This window comes from Terrapene carolina, unplaced genomic scaffold, assembly GCF_002925995.2.
Source record: "Terrapene carolina triunguis isolate 2854851 unplaced genomic scaffold, T_m_triunguis-2.0 Scaffold233, whole genome shotgun sequence".
NCBI classification, from domain to species: Eukaryota; Metazoa; Chordata; order Testudines; family Emydidae; genus Terrapene; species Terrapene triunguis.
In genome coordinates this window covers 1,456,483-1,478,494 of record NW_020664584.1, presented here as the reverse complement: position 1 = coordinate 1,478,494, position 22,012 = coordinate 1,456,483, and the positions used below count along the sequence as shown (strand labels likewise).

General features: G+C 49.8%; 1 protein-coding gene across 1 annotated transcript in view; it reads left to right on the top strand.

The window, feature by feature from the left end:
• The first annotated feature begins 16,009 nt into the window (after positions 1-16,009).
• Positions 16,010-22,012, top strand: part of LOC113407640 (1-phosphatidylinositol 4,5-bisphosphate phosphodiesterase gamma-1-like) — a 44,304-nt gene continuing 38,301 nt past the window's right edge. Inside the window, exon 1 of the mRNA XM_026656793.1 lies at positions 16,010-17,104. Coding sequence (XP_026512578.1) covers positions 16,903-17,104 — 202 coding nt within the window. The 5' untranslated portion in view covers positions 16,010-16,902. The remainder of the gene's footprint in view (positions 17,105-22,012) is intronic.

Here is a 22,012-nt window from a genome sequence, read left to right as displayed (position 1 = left end):
CCGTTGACCACAAAAGGTGACACTGAGTGGTTCCCTTGGTGGCTTTGTTGTTTAGGTGAAAAGTTATTACCAAGGTTTTGGAGGCTTTGAGATGGAGCTTCCAATACTGAAAGTATTCTGCAGGTTGGTGGAGAAAGAGTTGCCGAAGGTGGTGAGATCTTTGCCTTGTACTGCAAAAGTGAGGATGTCAGCATAAATGAATTTACACAAAAGTTCAAGACAACAACCTTCAGGTTGTGCTCTTGTTATGTGTGAAAAGGCTACCGGACATCAATTTGTCGATCTCCTGGTATGATAAGGATCGGATATAAATCTATATACAATACAATATAGTGTGTACATGTTTATATGTTTGAAATGTTTTTCTAGTACAAAAATATTCTCTAGGAAGCAAACACTACAGGAGAAGGAAATGGTGTGCAGGAGTTCTGATGCTTGTAACAGGACGCAAACTGGATTATAATCTATGTACTGGGTTGCTTCAGCATCCTTGTTGGAGAAAGGGCAGAGAACAGTGTTTGAGACTGTGGAGTGGGGAACTCTTGTTTTTTAGGCCTGGCCTATGCTGGGGGATTTTCCCCAGTTCCAGCCAGCATTGGAGATGCCCCGTGCAACGTAGAGCTGGGTGAGAAATGGTTTTCCCATCCTGTGAGAATCTGAGAGATCAAAGTTTTCCTGTCCTGAATCCAGACGGAAAATCTAAATCTGGAAAATGTTTGCGACCCAAAAATAAATAAATAAAATTTCAGTGTGGGTCAATAATATGTTTTTATTTCACTTTTAATGTTTAATTTTCTTTTACTATAATTCGCTTAAATTGCAAAATGAAAAGGCATTTCAGAGCAGAAAACTGGAATTCTCCATTTAGAAAATGTCAAAATGAAACATTCTGGCGATTTTTAAACGTGTTTTTTCAAATGTTTTCGTGTTGAAAAATTAATCAAATCCGACTCTTTTCTGTGACGAGTTTGTTTTGTTACATTTTAATATTTAACAAACCCTCCCTCCCCCCTCCCCCCCAAAAAAAGGTTTGTTGCAAAAATCCCAACTGGCTGTGTTGCAAAGCTGTAGCCAAGGTAACCATGGTGTGAGTTGGTGCACTTTACCCAGGTCCACGCAGAGGTGAGCTGCTCTGATGCCAAGCATGATTTACCTTATCTTCGCTAGGGGTCTGCACTGATGCAGCAACACTGCTGCCTGGAACTGAGGCAAACGCCCCATTTTGTATAAAGCCTTCGAGGCTCTTTGGGAATTGGAAGGGAGCAGAGGGTTCTGCTGTCTGTCTGGAAATGGGATCAGTGCTTGAGTTCAAACACAGGCATTAGTTTGAAAACAAGAGTAAGGCCCCACGGCGGGTTTTGAACCTGGGGCGTGAAAGATGTTTACATTGCAACAACAACCTATTGCTGCATGTAGCAGAGGCTGTGATCAGCAGCTAACCCACATACCTGTAGCCTTGGAAATGAGGACTAGTGCACTGCTCTTCTGCTCCAGAATCATTGGTTAAAGGAGAAGCTCTGGAAGCTGCCAGTCAGTAATATCAGGAGTCTGAATATCTTCTCTGCCTGCTGCTCACTAAGATGGCATGAAAATCACAAAAACGTGTGCAACTCTGATTCCATCCAGCAGAGGGCATCGGAGCACGTTGGTACATTCAAGCTGCGCCAGAGTTCAGTCTGACTCCAACCAGTACAGGGCACTGGTGAGCGTTCCTAGCGTCCAGAGCAGCTTTGACTCTGTCCGATAGAGGGATATGTTGCGTATCATGCGGACCCAGACCATGACCAAAGGCTTGTGTGCATACAGAAGGAAGTGGTCAGAGCCTTCGGAGCGATTCTCTGCAGGGTGTGTTGGCACCGTTCCACGGCCAACGCATCTAGCCTACCTCACAGAGCGGGTTCGAATGTGGCTGTGTTAACTTAGCCCTTTGCCTTCCCAAAAGAGATGAATTGAGTTCCACGTCCGTTGTTTGTGGACGTGCCAGTTCTCTGGGGTGCTTTTCAGAAGAGGTAGAGGTTAACTCACCCCAGCCCCGCTCCCTGGGCTAAAATGTTCCCCTGGTTATGCTATATGCCAATTGCTTCTCCTAGATTCAGGCCCTTTGCCCCAGAAGTAGCCGCACTCCAGCCAGCAGTGCGGGGTTTCCTGTATGAAAGAGGCTTTCTGAGTGTCAACCCATACTAGAGAAAAAGGGCATGGAGGAGGAGGATTTGTATACAGAGATTGGGAGGTTCCAGGGTGCCATGGGGGAATGAGGAGCGGGACCCTGCTGTAAAATTTGTGGGGGAAGTCCTGTTTATGTGGCAGGTTGATGTTTTACCCATCCGATCATACTATGGCCATGGTCCACCACAGGATGTGAAAGTAGCAAGCGGCCATCCTGCTTATGGTGGAGATGGAGTGAGGGAGTCTAATGGAACCAGGGACAGTAAAAATGGGGTGGGAGGAGCCCCTCCCCCCCAACTCCATGTATCTGAATATCTTCTCTGCATGCCACTCACTAAGATGGCATGAAAATCACACATACTTGTGCTTCCAAATCTGCCGAAAGCTCTGCCCATGATGAGGCCCTAAGCTGCCTCTTCACAGGGTTACTGTAAATCTCTCCCATTCCTGTTTACTGGACAGTCTCTGCTTACTAGACTGCAGCCTGGTGGTGTGGCTGAGCAGAAGATGATTCATTAGCTTGGTCTGTTCAGACATTGTAGTGTGCGGGGAGATATTCCCAACAGCAGCCACAGTACAGTTACAGACTCCCTGGAGAAACTGATCTAAAAGCTTCAGCAAGTGCAGTATAGACAGTTTTCAAGCTAGACATCCTGAGCTGAAAGAGCAGTCATCTTCCCCCGGGGATGGCCATTATGCTGCAGCTGTGCCATGCTCAGGCTCATTTTTCATTGAACCTTTCCTCCTTTTACTACACAATTAGATCTGCTGATCGGAGCACACCAGGGAATGGGGATAGGTTGTTTTCTTAAAGTCCATTCAATCTGCATGCATTTGATTAGTTACCAGGTCAATTTCAGCAAAGCCCAGTCTAAGGCACTGAAGAATTAACACAGTGATTGGGTGCGTGGGTTCATTATGCCGTATTCGTTGCACAAGATACAATTACAGTGGCAGAAAAGGCAAAGTCAGTATAGAACAGCGAGGAAGCCCTGGTGCACCACAGGTCCAAAGCTAAAAAGAGAGGTACAGTGCCCACCTGTGGCAGTTTCCACTTTATTCTGAAAGCTGGCCTGGGAAGAATCTCCCAAACGTTTTCCTCGGCTCTCATTTCAAAGGAGCTGTGTGTGTTGTGATGATCTTTACATCTGGCAAGAAGTTTTAGATTCTAGATTTTGTCCTGCCTCGAGAGTGTGTGGGAGGAGCGTCAAGCAGCTTCTCAGCATCTTTCTCTTTCGGCGGAAACATTCCTCTGCTGCTGAAACTTAAAACAAGTGACTGCAGTGGAACACTCCAGAATTGTTCCAGTGTTTGTGGAGTGAGCTCATTATTTATTACAGTAGCACCCCAAGGAAGAGCAGCCTCCCCTTTGTGTTAGGCGGCTGTTTGCCATGCAAGCTGCAGAAGCTGTTCTGTTCTGCTCCCCAGGCACAATCCCTTCTGCTAGTTATTTATTCCCACAAGCATCTGTTTCTGGTGCCCAATAAGACTTTCGCTGAACCATTCAGAACCTCAGAGGGCCAGGCTCCCTGGCCCAGGCAGTGAGGAGGTCAGGGCTTGATCAGCTGGGAAGCCCCAAACACAGGTGCATCTCGCAGCCATGTCTAACAGTGGCCAGGTTGAGGCTTAATCTTAGGCCTGCAGGGAATCCGTGCCTAAGGTGTGGGCCTGCAAGGAGAAGATGTTGGTAGGGTGTTGTGTTTGTATTTATGTATGTTGTGTGTGTGTGTGTGTGTATACACACACGCACGCCTCTGACCATGGAAAGGATTAGGCAACCTTAATTACAGGCATCTCTGCCAGCTCTACCTGTAATACACATCCAGCTGGCTGAATTATTCAACAGTGCCGGTTTCCATCTCTCTGTCTGTATCCATCCAGCTGTTAGCAGCAGCATGCCCTTGGAGAACCTGCAGTAAGGGCACCTCGCAGCTAGAGAGCAGTGCTCACTCTGCAGTTGAGCCTAGGACAGAGGTTCTGCCAGCATCCCGCACCTCACCATGTACAGTGCCAGGGGCATTCCTGCCCCTCCCAGCCTGGGGGGGTTTGAAGGTCTCTCTACACATAACAGTGGCCCCAGTAGAATTCACCTTTCATCAGAGGCCTCCACACTCATATCTGTCTCCTACCAACTAGCCCTGCGCTAATGAACACCAGCTATTCCCCTTTGGGAGCTGCAGCAGCTGCCTAACAGGTGAGCTATATGGGTGCGTCGGCTGGGTTACCAGGTGTCCGGTTTTTGACCGGATCGCCAGTCGAAAAGGGACTCTGGTGGCTCCGGTCAGCACTGTTGACCAGGCGTTAAAAGTCCGGTCGGCGCTAGACAGGCTTCCTGTCTGCTGTGGCTCTGTGCGGCTCCTGGAAGCAGCGGCATGTCCCCCTTCTGGCTCCTATGTGTAGGGGCAGCTGGGGGCTCCACACGCTGCCTCAGCCCCAAGCGCTGGCTCTGCAGCTCCTATTGGCCGGGAACCGCGGCAATGGGAGCTGTGGGGCAGCGCGAAGAGCTGCCTGGCTGTGCCTCTGCATAGGCGCCGGAAAGGGGACGTGCCGCTGCTTCCGGGAACTGCCTGAGGTAAGCACCGCCCGGAGTCTACACCCCGAATCCCCTCCCACGCCCCAACCCTCTGTCCCAGCCCTGATCCCCTTCCTGTCCTCTGACCCCTCAATCCCAGCCTGGAGCACCCTCCCGCACCCCAAACCCTTCATCCCCAGCCCCACCCCAGTGCCCGCACCCCCAGCTGGAGCCCTCATCCCCCCCGCGCCCCAACATCCTGCCCCAGCCCTGTTCCCCCTCCCGCACTCCGAACACCTCAGTCCCAGCCCAGAGCACCCTCCTGCACCCCAAACCCTTCATCCCCAGCCCCACCCTAGAGTCTGCACCCCCAGCCGGAGTCCTCACACCCCCCGCACCTCAACCCCCTCCCCCAGCCTGGAGCCCCCTCCCGCACCCTGACTCCCTCATTTCTGGCCCCACCCTGGAAACTGTAACCCCTCTCACACCCCAATCCCCTGCTTCAGCCCAGAGCCCCCTCCCACACCCCAAACCGCTCAGTTCCACCCCCCAGCCCAGAGCCCCCTCCTGCACCCCAATCCCCTTGTCCAGTGGTCAAGGCACTAGCCTGGGACTTGGGAGACCTGAGTTCATGTCCTGGCTCTGCCTCAGGCTTCCTGTGTGACCTTGGGCAAGTCACTTATCCTCTCTGTGCCTCAGTTCCCCGTCTGTGAAATGGGGCTCATAGCACTGCCCTGCCTTGTGATATAAACGTGGTCAGGATTATGATGGAGGTAAATGAAATAGAGACAGACGGTGGAAAGGTTGCATGTGAAGCATTGAGAGGATGTAAATGTGGTTCTTCTGAAGGTTTTTTGTTTGGGGTTTTTCTGGCAGGATGCAAAGCAGGGAAAATGAGAGAACTCGAAAAGTGAGCTGCTTCTCTGAGCAATGGTCCCTATGTGCAGGGCCGTCCCTATTTATTCTGGGGCCCTATGCAACCCCCCCTACTCCAGCGGATGCACCGCTCCTCCTGGGACAGAGACCACGCCCGCACCGACAGCTCCCTCGCTATGGAGGTTTCCTCAGAATCTGAAATCTAGCAGGTAGCTATTGACTTGGGTATACCCTTGGAGGAGTTCCAGCACCACCACCAACTGTTGGACATCCTCCAGCCCAGGGGACCGTCTTGTGTCACACTGCCCATAAACGACACTATCCTCTAGCCTGCACGGGCAGTCGGGCATATGCCAGCCTCCTGTACCCCCATGGCTAAGATGGTGGAATGCTGGTACTTTGTCCTATCCAAGGGGAGCTGACTTTCTCCCCCCAGCCCCCAACTACTTCACTGGTGGTGCACGCAGCGACTGAACAGGTGAGGCAACACTCATATGTCTCTTCCGTCCTCTTCCCCCCACAGTAGAGCGGCAAAATGCCTCGACCTCCTGGGCCATAAGGCTCACTCCTTCGCGGCCCTGCAGTTCTGCATCTCCAGCTGCCAGGCTCTGCTAGCGAAGTATGACTTCAATAACTATACCAAGCTAGCTAGAGGACTTGCTGCAGGACAAACAGTGGCGCTTCCAGGCCCTTGTGGAGGAAAGTCACCTGACGGCCAAGGTGGGCCTCCAAGCTGTGGTAGATGCAGCAGATACATCCTCCTGCTCCCTTGCCATGGATGTCATCATGTGACAGGAGTCCTGGCTGCAATTCTCTGGCTTCCTGAGGGAATTCCAAACCACTAGCCAGGACCTCCCCTTCGAAAAGGACAAGCTGTTCTCGGCAAAGTCCCTCCACTCCCTGAAAGACTCGAGAGCGACACTTCGGTCTCTCTGAATTTTCGCCCCAGCAGAAACAGCAGTGACCACCCTTCTGACCGTTCTCCTACACACCATACCAGGCCACCTATCCCTGGTACCAGGAACCCGTGCGACGGCACTCTCGGTCATAGCATCCACGACCATCAGTCACCACCATCGCCTCCACCTTACCGCAGCATCAACCCAAAGCCCAGTTTTGACGTGCGTGTCGAGAACTGCGAGCTCCCCCCCCCCATCACCTTTGGGGGCCAGCTTGCCTTGTTTGCCCACAACTGAGGCAAGATCACCACGGAGTGTTGAGTCCTAGAGGTCGTACGGCACGGTTATTCCATCGAATTCCTTGCCTTCCCTTCCCACTGCCCCCACCCCACCCCCAAGGATGCCTACTGGGAGTCCCCCTCATCACAGCCTCCTACAACTCAAGGCGGTCATCCTCCTCGCGAAGGGCACGATTGAACCAGTGCCCGATCTCGTTGTCACCAAGGGCTTCTACTCCCATGCTTTCTTATCCCAAAAGAGGGAGGAGGACTTGGCTCTGTACTCTATCTCCACCTACTCAACACCTTCCTCATGAAAGCCAAGTTCCACATGGTGACGCTCGCATCGGCCATCCCTTCCCTTGCCCAGGGAGCATGGTTCGCAGCTATCGACATAAAGGATGTGTACTTTCACATCGACATCCATCCGGCTCACCGCAAGTTTCTTCACTTTTGTGTGGGCGACAACCACTGCCAGTTCAGAGTTCTCCCCTTCGGCACTGCAATGGCCCCAAGGATCTTCATGAAAGTTTTCATGGTCATGGCAGCTCAACTGAGGTGACTGGGGCACTCTGTGTTCCCTTACCTGGATGACTGGCTTCTTGTTGCGCCATCCCTCGCCGAGGCTATGTCGGCCATCTGTGCTCTCCGCGTTCTCCTCACCGCTCTTGGCATCTGTATCAATGAGGAGAAATCTGTGCTTGTCCCAGTGCAGACAATGCACTTCATTGGTGCACGCCTGGATTCTGTGGCAGCTTGGGCCTTTCTCCCGGCAGACCATTTTGACGGGCCTCATGGCGACCCTATGCTGCAACCTATGTGCCACGGTGCGCCGCTGTCTGTATCTCCTCAGTCACATGGAGGCCTACACCCATGTGATGCTGCATGCCCATCTACACATGCGCTGTCTATAGCTGTGGCTCCTAGCAGTCTGCAGACCTCCCTCCTCCCCCCCATTGACCACCTGGATGCCACACTGATTGTCCCATGACCGGTCCAGGCCTCCCTTGCCTGGTGGACCGACCCCCTTTGCTACCTCCATCCCAGCCCCCACCCTCACCATGGATGCCTCTCTAGTCAGTTGGGTTGCACACCTGGACAGGCATGCAACCCAAGGGGCTTGGACTCCGCGCGAGGCCATCAATGTCCTGGAGCTGCTGGTGGTCTGCTTGGCCTGCTATGGCCTGTCCCTTCTCCATGCTTGCTAGGTTCAGATCCTCTGCGACAATATGACTGCGGTGGCCTGCATAAACAGGCAAGGGGGCACCAAGTCCTAGTCACTCTATGTGGAGTTCATCCACCTCTGGAACTGGTGTATCTGCCACAATGTCACACTCCACGTGGCATACCTCCCAGATATGCAGAACTCTGGTGGATGCGCTCAGCCGGACCTGGTTCCTCAATCACGAGTGGGAGCTACATGACCCCAATCTCCCTTCCATTTGCTGTGCCTGGGCCCCCATCGCTGGGACCTTTTCACCACTCGCGAAAATGGCAAGTTTTCCCTCTACTGCTCCCAGGAAGCAAAGGGTGCATGATTCCCAGAATGATACTCTTCTCCTTCCATGGCAGGACGGTCTCCATTACACCTTTCCCCCATTCCACTCCTTCCCCAAGTCGTACGCAAGATCTACCAAGACCTGGCCATGGTCCTACTTATAGCCCCGTTCTGGCCCCGTCAGTTTTGGTTTACAGACACTCCACCCGCCCCAATCCATCTCCCTGCACTGCTGGACCTCCTTACCCAGGATCAGGGCAGAGTCCGATATCCCAGCCCAGGCTCGCTTCGACTGATAACCTGGTGTTTGGATGGGGCTCGCACGTAGACAACGCTTTTTTGACACCGGTGCGGAACATACATGCAGCAGACGAACTTCCACATGAGCATGCTACACAGCGAAATGGGAACACTTCACCTCCTGGGCGCAACGTTATCACCTCCCCCTCAGTGGCGGCTCAGTCCGGGAAGGTGGGGATGATCTCCTAGAACTTCCCTCCAGCTTCACCCTCAGCTCAGTCCAGGTCCACTTGGTGGTGCTTAGTGCCTCCCTCCCACCGGTGGATGGCCACTCACTGTTCATCCATCCAACAACCACCTGATTTCTGAAGCGGCTGATGAACAGCTTCTCACTGGTCCTTAAACCTACACCCCCCTGGGACCTCAAACTTGTACTCCGCCCTCACCAACCCAACCCCCACCCCCCTCGAGCCCCTGGCCATATGCTCCCTCTCCCACCTATCCATGAAGGTCATCTTCCTCTTGGCCATCACTTCTGCTTCTGAATTGATGGCCATGATGGTCAACCCCATGAATATGGTCTTTCATAAAGACAAGGTCTCCCTAGGCCTTCACTCTAAGTTTCTCCCAAAAGTGATCTCGGAGTTTCACCTCAACCAGTCCATCCACCTCCCGGACTTCCATCCTAAGCCGCACACCATGCCACACCAGTGGACAGGACCCTGCATTCACTTGACGTCCGCCGTGCGCTTGCATTCTACCTTGACAGAACCTGCACCTTTCACCTCTCCACGCTTCTTCCTGCCCACTGCAGAGAGGACTTGTGAAGAGAGAAGCCCTCTCTTCACAGCACATATCAAAGTCGGTCTCTACATGCATCAGAGAGTGCTGTGTGCGGTCTAACACCCCGTCACCCGGCCGGATTATAGCCCACTCAATGCGGTCGCACATGACCACCTCTGCCTCTCTGGCAGACACCTCCTGGCGTGACATATGCCATCGCTCAAGCAGCGGCGGAAGATGTGGCCGTGGGTCATGGCGTCCTGCAGATGGCGATACCTCTTGCATCCTTGCACCCACCTCCAAGCTGACCATTGCTTGACATTCACCCGTGTTTGAAATACATATAGGGACCATCACTCGAAGAAGAGGAGGAGGAAATTACTTACCTGGAACTGGAGGTTTTTCAAGATGTGTGGTCCCTACTTGTATTCCAGTATCCACCCACTGCCCCCTCTGTTGCAGACCGCGCTGCTCAGCAGTAAGAGGGCAACTGAAGGAGCGTTGCCCTGCCTGGCCTCTTGTAACCTCACCTGGAGCACGAGGCAATGCACGACCCATGTGCAGGTCAATAGACACCGCTACTGAAAACTTCCAGCTCCGAGCGCATGGCACATATGCGCACTGGTGTTTGGAATACAAATAGGGACCATGCTTCTCAAAGAACTTCCAGTTCTTGGTAAGTAACCTCTTCTTTTATTCCAAAAGAAATTCAACCTTTATTTTTTTTTTTTAACCTTTGAAATATCAGGAATGTTGAGTCTGGTCTTTCCAGCTCTATCTGCAGGGCTTTTGGGGGCATCAGGTGTGTCTATTTTGCGCTTTCTCCACTGTTAACCAAAGAGATGGAGGTGCTGAATCTTTAACAGAGGCGTCTTTTCTTCCATCTGTATGTGAGGTATTTGAGTCAAATGGCTTCACAAAAACAGTCTAGATAAAAACTGCCTTCCCTCTCAATTAACCAGGTTTCACTTTCTTTATATCTCTGATGTCACAATGCTCCCATTTGCAGGTCATTGTTATCAGCTGCTTTTATCAGGCAGGGTATTGCCCCCTGAACACTACAGAAATACAGAGCCCAGTCTGGTAACACTCACGCAAGTAATGTCATTGCAGAATGAGTCGACTCCTCCGAGCAGTGCCTACTTGAGGAGTTACAGGTTTGGGCCCTAAGAGAGCAGATGAGCCCATTAATAGTTTGTATTGTAATAACATCTTTCATCTGGGAGATCTCAAAGTGCTTTACAAACAATCATTATCTCTCCCAACACCCTGGTGAGGCAGAGGGGGAATGTCCAGCACACAGAGATTAAGTGACTTGGCAGAGCTGTGAACAGAATCCAGGAGTCCCAACTCCACCAGTCGCCAATATTTGTACAAGGTGGAAGTGTGGCCTAGGAGTTACAGCCAGCTGCCTCTGGACAGCTGTCGTTGTTACCTGATATCCCAGCTGGGGTGTACCCAGTGCAATGCCAGTGAGCAATCCCCTACTCCAAACGCGCTCAGACACAGAGAACAGACTAGATATGTCTCCCTGGAGCAAATAACAAAGACATGAGGGTGGGTAATTAACACTAGGAGAGTGAGAGTCTGTGCGTCTCCCTGCCCCGATGGCTGGTCCTTGTGGTGTATTGAAAACTATGTTTAAAATCATAAGCTATCACTTTCAGAGTAAGGGGTTTCCTGGTCCTGCTTGTAGGGAAGGGGGCTGTGTAGGGAAGTAAGCAGTCTGGGTTTTATTGTGCATGCGCTGTGCTGTGAGTCTGCAAAGAGCCAGCCTAGAGCAAAGTGGGGTGACTGGTGCCTCTCTGCCTTAGGGTTGGGGAATTTCCCCCAAATTCATGTTTGGTTATGCTTACTCTAAGGTTCTGTAAGGTTTCATATGATTTATTGAATGTTTTGCTATGTTTGTAGTTGATGTAAGGTTATGGGGATTCAAATCAAAGATGGAGTCTGAACATTCAAAGTGGCGTTTGCCTTGAAGGACATCAGTGACTCCATATTGGTACCCCACCTTCATGGACAGTTTCATGTGAAAAATAACAGACTGTGGGGTGACCAGTTCTAACTGGCTCCACCACAGAATCTTCGCGCCATCGAGGTTATAAATAGACTGCGCAAAACGGACATTCTTGCTGTCCGTTCAGAAGGCAGCCAAGTGCCGTATTGTTTACGTGGGCAATGGACCAAGATTCATCTGATCCAGACGGCAACAACATCATCTTACCTGCACCTTACCTGTGGTATCCTGGTTCCTGATCCATCCTCCATCTGTGGGTCTGGGTTCCAGCACCGCCAGTCCAGGAACTCTTCCTTGGACTGAGCCTGGCCAGGGACAACAGTTGAAGGTCCTGGGTCCAACGATCTCAAGCTGCAAGCAAGGCACTCCCCATTATCAACCTGTCCAGAAGTCATCAGACAGCAGTACAGTATTTAGGGGTTTTATGTTAGGCTGTTACCAAGGGAGGGGTCATTTGGGGACCTGAGCTTCAGGCTCAATCAGGGAAGCAACCACATCTGTGTGTTTATTATTGTTTGTTTTTTCCCCTGTTATCCCACACTTTGTTGTTTATCCCTAATAAACCTGTGGTTTGTTTTCGAAGAATATCTTACTCTCTCACTTTTCTGTTTCACTGCACCACACTGGTGGGAGGTGGGACTGACATTACTGCTCCCCAGGTGATATAAGTCTATCATATGTAACTAAACTATTGTATGTAAAGTAAATAAGGTTTTTAAAATGTTTAAGAAGCTTCATTTAAAATTAAATTAAAATGCAGAGCCCCCTGGACCGATGGCCAGGACCCGGGCAGTGTGAGTGCCACTGAAAATCAGCTCGCGTGCGGCCTTCGGCACGCGTGCCATAGGTTGCCTACCCTTGTGATAGACCCTGAGTCCCAGACAAGAACCTGAGCCCTGTAAGCCAGAAGTAGATTCTTTCATTTAAATTAGGGAGCAGCCTGCTTTCTCTTGGTTTTTGCTTCTTGTGTGTTAAGGTTCTGGAATTTAAGAATAGAATTAGTATTATGCTGCAACCTTCCAGAAAGAATGTTTGAGGTTTTTAATCTACCTTCTCTGTTTTGATGTTGTGGACGTAACTGTCCATATAAGAGGTTAATGGTCTGTTACTGCTGCCAGCTAAGGGAATTTGATCCTTTAACTCGAGCACTAGCAGCTCATGCTTTGAGTGAAGAAAGTCCTGGGGCCAACCCCTGCCTGTGGCCCTTCTGGGGCCAGTTACTCGGGTATTTCACATTTACATGTTTTCATCCTCCAGGCTTGGAGGGAATGGACTGAATTCCAAATGATGCGTTTTAAGATCATTTTGAAGATCTGTACAAAGAACCTCTGTCTTACTCATTTCCTGGGTTGATCCCCTCACCCACCACTGCAGGTAACTTCATGTCACTTCTGACTTTAAGTGGCTCTAAATAGCAATTCTCAGCTTTGCCAGTGTGCACTTTGTAACATTTTTTAAAATAACAACACATGCAGAATACCTGACAGTTGCGTGTGCATAATATATGACTAACTGCACATGAAAATAGCATGATTGCACATGGGAACTGGATAATTTTGTGTATGAAAATGCTCTGGATAATGCTCCTGCAACAGGCTGACTTTTGTGCACCTGCTCAGAGTACAGCAGCTGGAAGAAGGAATTCCCTGTGTGGGCTGGTAGGGAAAAGGCTCTGCCCTTAGGCTATGGAGTAGCAGCACAGCTGCTCTGCAGTCACCGGGCTGTGGTAGCTCAAGCATGTGCTGGCATATCTGAGCAGTTGTGGTTCATAGGCCAGTTCTGTGGAGGTGTGCTTCACAACCACAGGCAGTTGGGACTTTCTGCACAAACGCATGCTTGCTCTTGCCCAACAGAACCACACCAGTTCTGTCTTACCCAGGGCCATCCATACCCTCCAAAAGGGGGAAGGACAGGATTCGTCCCTTAGTTATGATAGAGAAGCCATGGGAGAGAGACAAGCTGCAGAATGTTGAAACTGTTCTGCACTGCATAAGGCCTGGGTTAGTGACCTGAGCACAGGTCTGGGAGCCAGGAAGCCTAGGAGTTTTAATCCGGGCATGGGAATCAAATTCCTCTCTCAGGTTGGGCACATCATACAGAGCTAGGGTGATCAGACAGCAAGTGTGAAAAATCGGGACGGGGGTGGGGAGTAATAGGCTCTTATATAAGACAAAGCCCCAAATATCGGGACTGTCCCTATAAAATCGGGACATCTGGTCACCCTATACAGAGCCTTGATATTACTTGCAGTGCAACCAATGGCAACATTTCCTAGTCATTTTAGTAGGGGTGAGGGCAGGCCCTTAACCTCTACGGTCTTTCCTTTCCGGTGTCTGTAGTGTATATGTATTGGGTAGTATCCTTTTAAATAGTTGTGAGCCCTCTCGTGGGCGCTCACTGTGTTCTATGTTTTAGAACGCAGTCGGAGCAGCAGCATGTATGTAGCTAGGCCTGGCCTTTTGTGTATATTAAGTAGATAGGGTGATTTGGACTCCCACAGTGCCCTCGCAGTTTCTACAAATTATTTTCTTGTGCAAGGAGCAAAAGACAGACCAACCTTTAAAACAGGACCACAGTAATTCTTACCAGCAAGACAAATTAGTGTTGAAAAAGTGTGATTTATTATTAGTTTCCCCTGTTTTGGATAGATAAATGCTGTTAGGAATCAATAAAATTGTCCACAGCCTCTCAGGTGCTGTTGTGTGTTATTTGTACCATAATAAGGGACTCTTGGCCAATTTAATCAGAGCAAAAAGTTTGATATACTTAAAAAAACCACAGCAAAAAACGCACCATGGCTGATGAAAACTCAGCCTGCCCTAATGTCATTGTGTTGTATCCTGCTGATTTGGGGTTGGGGAGGAGAAGGGAAATCAGGGGGCTTCCAAAGAATGAAAGTGACAAACAGCCCTTAAATACTTTCCAAAGCAACCGCTTATCCCCACACTAAGCCTCTCTTTGTTTGGTTTCCTGCCACTGGCCTGAATGAGGATGTAGCACTGCACAATTGGCCTGGCACTATCGGATGCTAACACAAACCTGGCATGAAGAGGAAAGCTGCTCTCCTCCTCTGAATGAAACGTTACGGCATGGAGCAGTCTGGCAAAGGAAGTTCCGTCCGGTTTGGGTTTAGTGGACACAGTAAGGGACTTTTCAGTGTGGAGGGGACATAACAGATAGAAAGGATGGGCTCTTGGTTAAGGGACTCACCTGTGATTCAGAAGAGCTGGGTTCAATTCCTGCTCTGTCACAGACTCTCTGTATGCCTGGGGCCAAGTCACTGAGGCCCAATGCTCGTTGGTGTTTAGGCACCTAACTCCCATTGACATCAGTGGTGTGCTAGACACCAATGGGACTCAGGCACCTAAATACCTTTGAGCATCTGGGCCTTAATTTCTCTGTATCTCTGTTCCCTATTGGTCAAACGGGGATGACGTCGCCTTCCTCCCACCCTTTGTCTTGTTTTGGCACCTTTTCAGGGCAGGGACTGCCCCATACCATGTGTCTGTGCAGCTCCTAGCACAATGGGGCCCCGGACTGGCTTAGGGTCGCTAGGTGCTACCATAATACAAATGATGATGATAACCCAGATCTCCTGTGGCCCATGTGTGGTTAGTGGCGAGGGCACTACACTGGAACTCAGGAATTCTTGGTTCTATTCCTGGCTCTGCCACTGACCTGCTGGGTGAGTTCAGGCATTTCCTTTCTCTGTTTGCCTACCCACCCTTTGTCCATTTGGCCCATACTACCTCCCACAACTGTGAAACTTCAGTGCCCGCTGCCCAGAGTCTCTTCAGAGTTGGGTGTCCTTCCTCAGCACCGATTCTAGCCTAACACAAAAGTAGTCCCCTGTTCAACCCAGGGGGATTACTTTATGATGACATCATCATCATCATCCCAGAGGGTGGAAGAACACACAGGTGGGGAGCAGTGTGAATGTCACAATATATGGGAGAAGCCCTGGCAGGGAAAGTCTCATGCACCAGCTCTTGGAAGCGCTGCTTGTACAGGTGTCTTGGGGGGGCTCTGCCTGTCCCCAGATAGCATGGGGGCAGCCAGCATTAGGTATCCCTGTCTGGGGACCCAGCAATATGTCCTGAGCTAAATTATCCACCTTTTAAACTCCCTTGTCTTCCTTCCGTCCTGGCAGGTGAGCTGTGTATGTGAGAGATGATTTATTAGGAGGAAACGGCCTTGTTCTGCAGCTGGAGGAGCAGGGCCAGCCTGGGAGCCTAGCCATGGGGCTGGCATGAGCAGAGAAGGAAGCATGCCTATGCCAGACCTCCCGCCCCAGCATTAAGCAGCGCAGCTTTGGCTGGCTGGCTGTGTGACTGCCAAGGGGGGAAAGGGTGTGTGTGTGTTCCCAGAGCCGATTTGGACTGGGGGAGAAGGAAAGCTGCCCCACCTGTCACTGTCCCCCTTTCACCTACTCCTACAGGTGGCTTCCCCTCCAGCCTCTCGCTTGCATGCCACCTTGTTGCCCTCCTCCCCCCAGCACATGTGGCTGTGTGTGAAGATGACTGATACCCACCCAGGTCTTTCCTGCCAGAAGAGGCCCTCTGTGGACCTGATCGAAGCAGAGACCACACACCCCAGGCAGCAAGGTAACAGCGTGCCGAGAGGGAGGGGGTTAGGACTCCAGAGGAAACGAGTCTGGTGTCTCTTTAAGAGGCTGATCTCTGGCTCGTCTGCCCTGCTTTGTTTTATATGCAGGCTGGGAGGGGACGGGCTAAGGGGGAAGAGTTTTTACCACCTCTGCCAGCTCACTCGCCGCATGGCACTTCCCCCGGGGGCACGTTAAACAGGAGGCAACCAGCAAGGGGCGGAAAACCCGAGGCCAGGAAGGAATGGGAGCACGAGCCCCCAGCCATTGATCCGCTCTCTGCCCCCCGGGAACCCCATATTCCCGGCCCCCCGGCTCTGTCTGGAGGAGGGGCGGGGGTCTTTTTCCTAATGCACGTGTCGGAGCTGGACTAATCCCCGCTGCGGCTGGTGGGGGAAATTGACACAAAAGAGCCCTGGAGGGTGAAACTGAGGCAGGCTGCCGGATTTTTCAGCCATTTCTTGCTGAGTTCTCGGGAGATCTGCTCCGTCTCCGATCGATGCAGAGAGAGATTCGCCAGCTGCGGGAGGGAAAAGCCAGTGCGTGTGTGTGGCGGCGTAGGGGGGACGGGCTGTAACCGGGGGCCCCGAACAAAAGGCAAATCGGGCCACCAAGTAGCCCCCCTCCCCCCCGCACGCGCTCTTTGCAACCAAATCCAGCTGGAGGAGCCAGCCAGGCTCTTCGGGAAGGCTTTGTGTCTGGCTGCTTTCGCTTTGGACTCCGCTCGGGAAGGAGAAAAAAAATGGTGCATGATTCAAACCGGGAGAGAGGCGATTTTCTGCTGCCTGGGGGGAGTGCAAAGTGGAGAGCTGGGGGAACAAGCGATCGGGTTGTGCTTTTGCCCTTCTAGCTCTCCCCCAGTAGAAACACTCATTTCCCCCCCTGTAGGAAGGGGAGATTGTTGCCCGGGGAGCCATGAACTGAAGCTGCTTCTTGGATTGTTTGCGTTTTAACTCTTCCAAGTACCACAAGTGAGCTGCCGATCCCTTGTGTTTGGAAATCTCGCCGCGTTTGGGGAAGGAGGGGCGCGATGGCGTCTGGCTTTTCCAATGGACCCTGCGTCCAGAACGAAGCGGAGGTGGTTCACCTCTGCAGGAGTCTGGAAGTTGGCACCGTGATGACTTTGTTTTACTCGAAAAAATCGCAGAGGCCGGAGAGGAAAACTTTCCAGGTGAAGCTGGAAACCAGACAGATCACTTGGAGCAGAGGGTCGGAGAAAATAGAAGGAGCGAGTAAGTGGATTCTTCTTCCTTCTTTATTTCTTTCTTTTTTTAAACAACTAACCATTGTTGCCTCTGATTCCCAAAACATCCGAATATGACTATGGGTGGGCAGTCTTGTGGTGCATGGAGGTGAGGATGGCCCTGTGACAGGCTGTGCTTTGGCTAAGCGAGAATCTCTGTAAAATAGATGCCGCAGTGAAAGTTTCCCTAACCGGTTTATTTTCAAAAGTGCCTGACATTTTTTCTCTAGTTACACTACTGGTATGGAAGTGGTAGTGCTACCCAAACCTGGATCTAAAACTGCCATGTACATTTCTACCTAGCTTCAGATTCTGGCCTCTTGCCCATCTGGAGTTACTATTATTCCGTTTTATTATAAACACTCATTTCTCTCAGAGGAAGAAGTAGATCTGTCTTAATCGTCTGATAATTCATCTGTTTTGGCCCATTTTATGTTCCCTCCCTCCCCCGCCCCACCTCCTAAAACTTCAGCAGAACTGCCAGAGAAAAATAGGTTTCCTGTTTCCTCAGGATTTAAAAACTAAAAATATTTTTAATCCATCCTTGCTGCTGTAATGTAGTGTATCTAGGTTCTCATGGTCTGAGTACCCGAATTATATGTGTGTTTGTGTGTGTGGATTAAAGTGAAGTTTAGATTTTCGTGTTTTACTTGCAAGAGCAAATGATCCAAAAAGGCTGAAGTCTTTGGAGCTAAATTGGGTTATTTAACCTTCTGCCCTGCTTTTAGAAAAGTTGCATTTCCCCTACACAGACACCCTACCATCTTTGATTTGTTGGTTGTGTGGGAATCACACTACATGTAGATACAAACTCCTTTTGTTATCAGTGCCTGCTTACGAAGACAGCAGTCTAGCCACTTAGATGGAAACTCTTAACTGTCTGTAGACCTAATTTTTATCTTAAAGCCATTAACTAGTTGACTGCTTTGTTTACTTTGGTATTTAAAGTTGTGGACAGAGTTGGTAGGTCCAGCCCTGATTTTGATCACTGCAGTGAGGTCAGATCTGAAGCAATGGAGTGCTGGAGAAAGAGATTTCCCTGCCAAATACAGGTGAAGAAATTAACATTGTGTGTAGTGACTTCTGCTGCTTTTCATTTTTCCTTGAGCTCGATAAGAATCTGCAAAACAAGAAAGGTTGTCTGTCAAATAAGCTATTGAGTGACCAATTTCTCTCTTCAGGCACATAAGCAGATGTTGTCACAGCTGGGTGGTGGATTGATGAGTTATAATCCTCTTGTAAACTCTGCTAGCTAAACTGTAACATACTAATATAATTATAGCCAGTAATCATTATATGGCTAGTACTCCGATGTGCATTAGCTAATAGGGGCTGTAGTCTGGTATGAAGTTGGTTCCAGTAAGAATGGTGCCTGTAGGCTAGGTCTAAAGTGAGGGGCGCATCCTTTGTTTCTCTGGCCTTGCAATGTTTGCAGTACGAACTGGGCATCAATATTGAATTCTAAAGGAGAGTGGCTCTCTCCTGTCTCCTTCATGAAACAGCATGATAATTGATAAGGTATCTGGTTTCTGCTTCCATGAGACATTTCTGTCTGCAAGCTAACCATCTGCTATGTGATCAGTTTGCCTGGTTCATAAGTAGAGTGGTGTGTGTTAGTGTTTAGATACTCTGGTGATGGGTGCTGTAGAAATCAGACACTAAATTGCACTCTAGAAAGCTGGATATTTATTTGACTTTCATCTTGGTAAGTGACTGCAAAAAGTTAGGATAAGGTTGGAGTCTGTGACAACCCCCCCTCCCCCATGATATATTACTAACAGCACCTCTATAGCAGAGCTTTACAGAAGGCAACCCAATAATTTAAACCCCTCTTCTGTTTTTACATGTAGCACCTGAGGCAGGAGAGAAGAACACTTTTTTTCTTTTTTTCCCATTTGTTTCCTTTGTGCATTTGACAACACTTTGTGTGTAGTGGGACTCAGGGTTTCCAGCATAGTCAGGCCCTGATCCTGCAAGCTGCTCTGTGTAGGCAGACCCATAAGCAGACCTGTTTGCTGGTTCAGGACCTTAGTCAGTTTTCCTTGTTGTTTGATGTGGCTCTTTAACACAATAACAAGAATGAGAAAAGCGTAGGAAATAGTGCACGTAAACCCACAAAGACTAGCAGGGGGCTCAGGTGTTGGGGGTCAAACTGGAAACTACTTTTAACTCCTCTCTTCTTTCCAAGTTGCTCAGGGCCCTTTTTAATTAAGTCCAACAACTCCACTGTAAGGCGAGTAAATATTATCCCTATTTTGCAAGGGGGAACAGGGACTGAAACACACAAAGGAGAAGTGACTGACGCAAGGTCTGGTCTGTTTTACACCGATTTTTATACTGCCTCATCATCATGGTGCACTGAGCGTCATGACAAAACGTACGATGAGTCTGTGACAGACCCAGGTCTAGAACCCAAGGGTTGTCCTAGTCCCATGCGTTAGCCACTAGATCACAGTTCCTCCTCACAGTACATTGTGATTCTGCCCAAAACACAGAGGTTTGAAACATTTAATATTGCCAAGGGAGGCGTCAGTGGAGCTGCTTTTCCTGCAGGACCAAGGGAGGGCAAGCAGAGCCTATTTCCCTTTGTTAGGCTAATGCCTTATGAAAGAAGAGTCTTGGGACGGCTGGAGCCCTGCGGCCTCTCCTTGCCAAAAGCATTAGGGGCGTAGGTGAAATCTAAGCAACATGTTTACTCTGTAACAGGGAGGGCAGCGTGTTACTATTTATTAGCACGATAAAGGGAGTTGGGTAATAGGTACATCGCCTGACTCCCCTTCTCTGTCACATCCAACGTAAGCTGTTTCTCTTCACTCTCGAGGCCCTTCACGGCCTATCCCTGCCGTACCTATCGTCTCTCGGTCACTTTCGAGCTGTTGGCACTTGGCGGCGCTTGGCCCACGATGCCAGCCTCCAGTTACACTTGCAAATAGGCACCTCCGCACTTTCTCCTGTGCTGCCCCACGCACTTGGCAGGTGCGCCCCGTAAACGTTGCAGAGCTCCCTCATAATCCACCCTCAAAACTCCCCTTTGCCGTGATGCCTACAAAGCTCTTTGGGCTGCTGGTGTGCTGAGACCCCTGCCTGTCATGCTGACCGGTATTGGCTCATCATTTCCTTGTACCCCCTACCTGTCTGTATCCGTATGTTGTCTCTCATCTCACACTTAGACTGTGAGCTCTTTGGGGCAGGGATTGTCTTCTTTTTTTTTTTTTTGCTCTGGGTTTGTACAGCACCTAGCACAGTGGGGTCCAAGTCCATGACGGGCTCCTACTGCAATACAAATAATAAATGTTGGGGGTAAGGTTGGTTAATAGAGGTGGGAGAGGGTTGATTTAACTGCAATAGTTAGAGCTGATGGTGGGATGTGATTTCCCACTTCAGAGAGAAGACTATAAAGGGAAGTGTTAGGCGGAAATAGAAATGACAGTTTCCTGACTGAAAAGGGCTGAGTTCTTGAGTTGTGTGCATGCCAAGAGGCTGCAGAGATCGTTCAGGTGGCTGAAGCAACTGTAAAAGAGAGCCGGATGACATCTTGTTTCAATAGCATCTTCCATCTGGGTGTATCACAGAAGGACTTACAGAATCTGCACATCCAGGGATCGCTGGACTCGCTGCAGAAATGCAGCTTTCTCTGGGGTGGAATATGCCAGCGTTTCTGTAGTGCACAGTCACAACAATTTAGGGACTTGTCGATATAGCTTGGTGCTGGGGATCCTTACCTAATTGTAGGCTGGAATTTGCAAAGGGGCTCAAGGGAGTTAGGTGCACAGCTCCTGTTGACTTTACCACTATTACATTTTTTTTTAACTGTATCCGATGAATTTTTTATTTTATTGCCTTGGTCCAGTAGACAGGTTTGTTTGCTTTAAGCAAGTAGGTAAAACGGTGTGGGACTGACTGTCTATGAGAATTCTTCCCCTCCTAATGACAATATCTTAGAGTTTCAAGAACAAACTATGTACGTTAAAGTTTCCTGGATTTTTCAGATTTTTGAGGCCCCAGTCTTGCAAAGACATAGGCACCTGATTAAACGCCTACATAGAAGTAATGCCATTGACTTTGAAGAGACTATTCATGTGTGAATTTAAGCAGGGGCACAAGAAGTCTTTGAAGGATCGGGATCCAAGCTAGACCATTTGCTGTTCGATAACCAACTTCCTTCAGCTTCTTGGGAAATAAAGAATTTTTAATGGGTGATTCTAAAGTTAGGCGCCTAAATAAGAGTGGCTTGATTTTTTCAGATCCTGCAGCTCCCATTGCATTCAGTGGCCTCTGAGATTCAGGGCACTTACATTTAGGCACCTAATTATGGAATTAGGTGTCTGAAATGTGGAAGGCCTGAATTCTTTTCCCTGCAGACATTTGAGTTTGATGGGTAAAGCTGGGAAACCCTTCCCACCCCCCAACTCTCCCAAGAACCAAGCTGGGGTGAATAACCGATAGGGTGACCAGACAGCAAATGTGAAAAATCGGGACGGGGGGGTGAGGGGTAATAGGAGCCTATATAAGAAAAAGACCCCAAAATCGGGACTATCCCTATAAAATCGGGACATCTGGTCACCCTAATAACAGACAAATAACTTGCAGGAAAGTGGGGGCTTGTAACAGCGTGGATGTGAGTGGTGCAGATAGCATAGCTGTATTGTGCTATTGCTCAGGTCCCATCCTCTCGCACCATGCTGCTGTGTAAGGCTTTCCATGGGTGGCAGTTTTAGTAGCTTGCTTGTCTTTCCGGCTGTCTCAGCAACTGACTTTGAGGCCATGACCTCCAGGTTGGAGAGGGCCTTGCACCTTTGGCTGAAGAAAGGTCCTGACCGTTGGTGGTCATTCACAAATGTAGCACTCTTAACTCTGGGGTCCTCCCCTAGTACCAGCTGGGTTACATTCTTGCCTC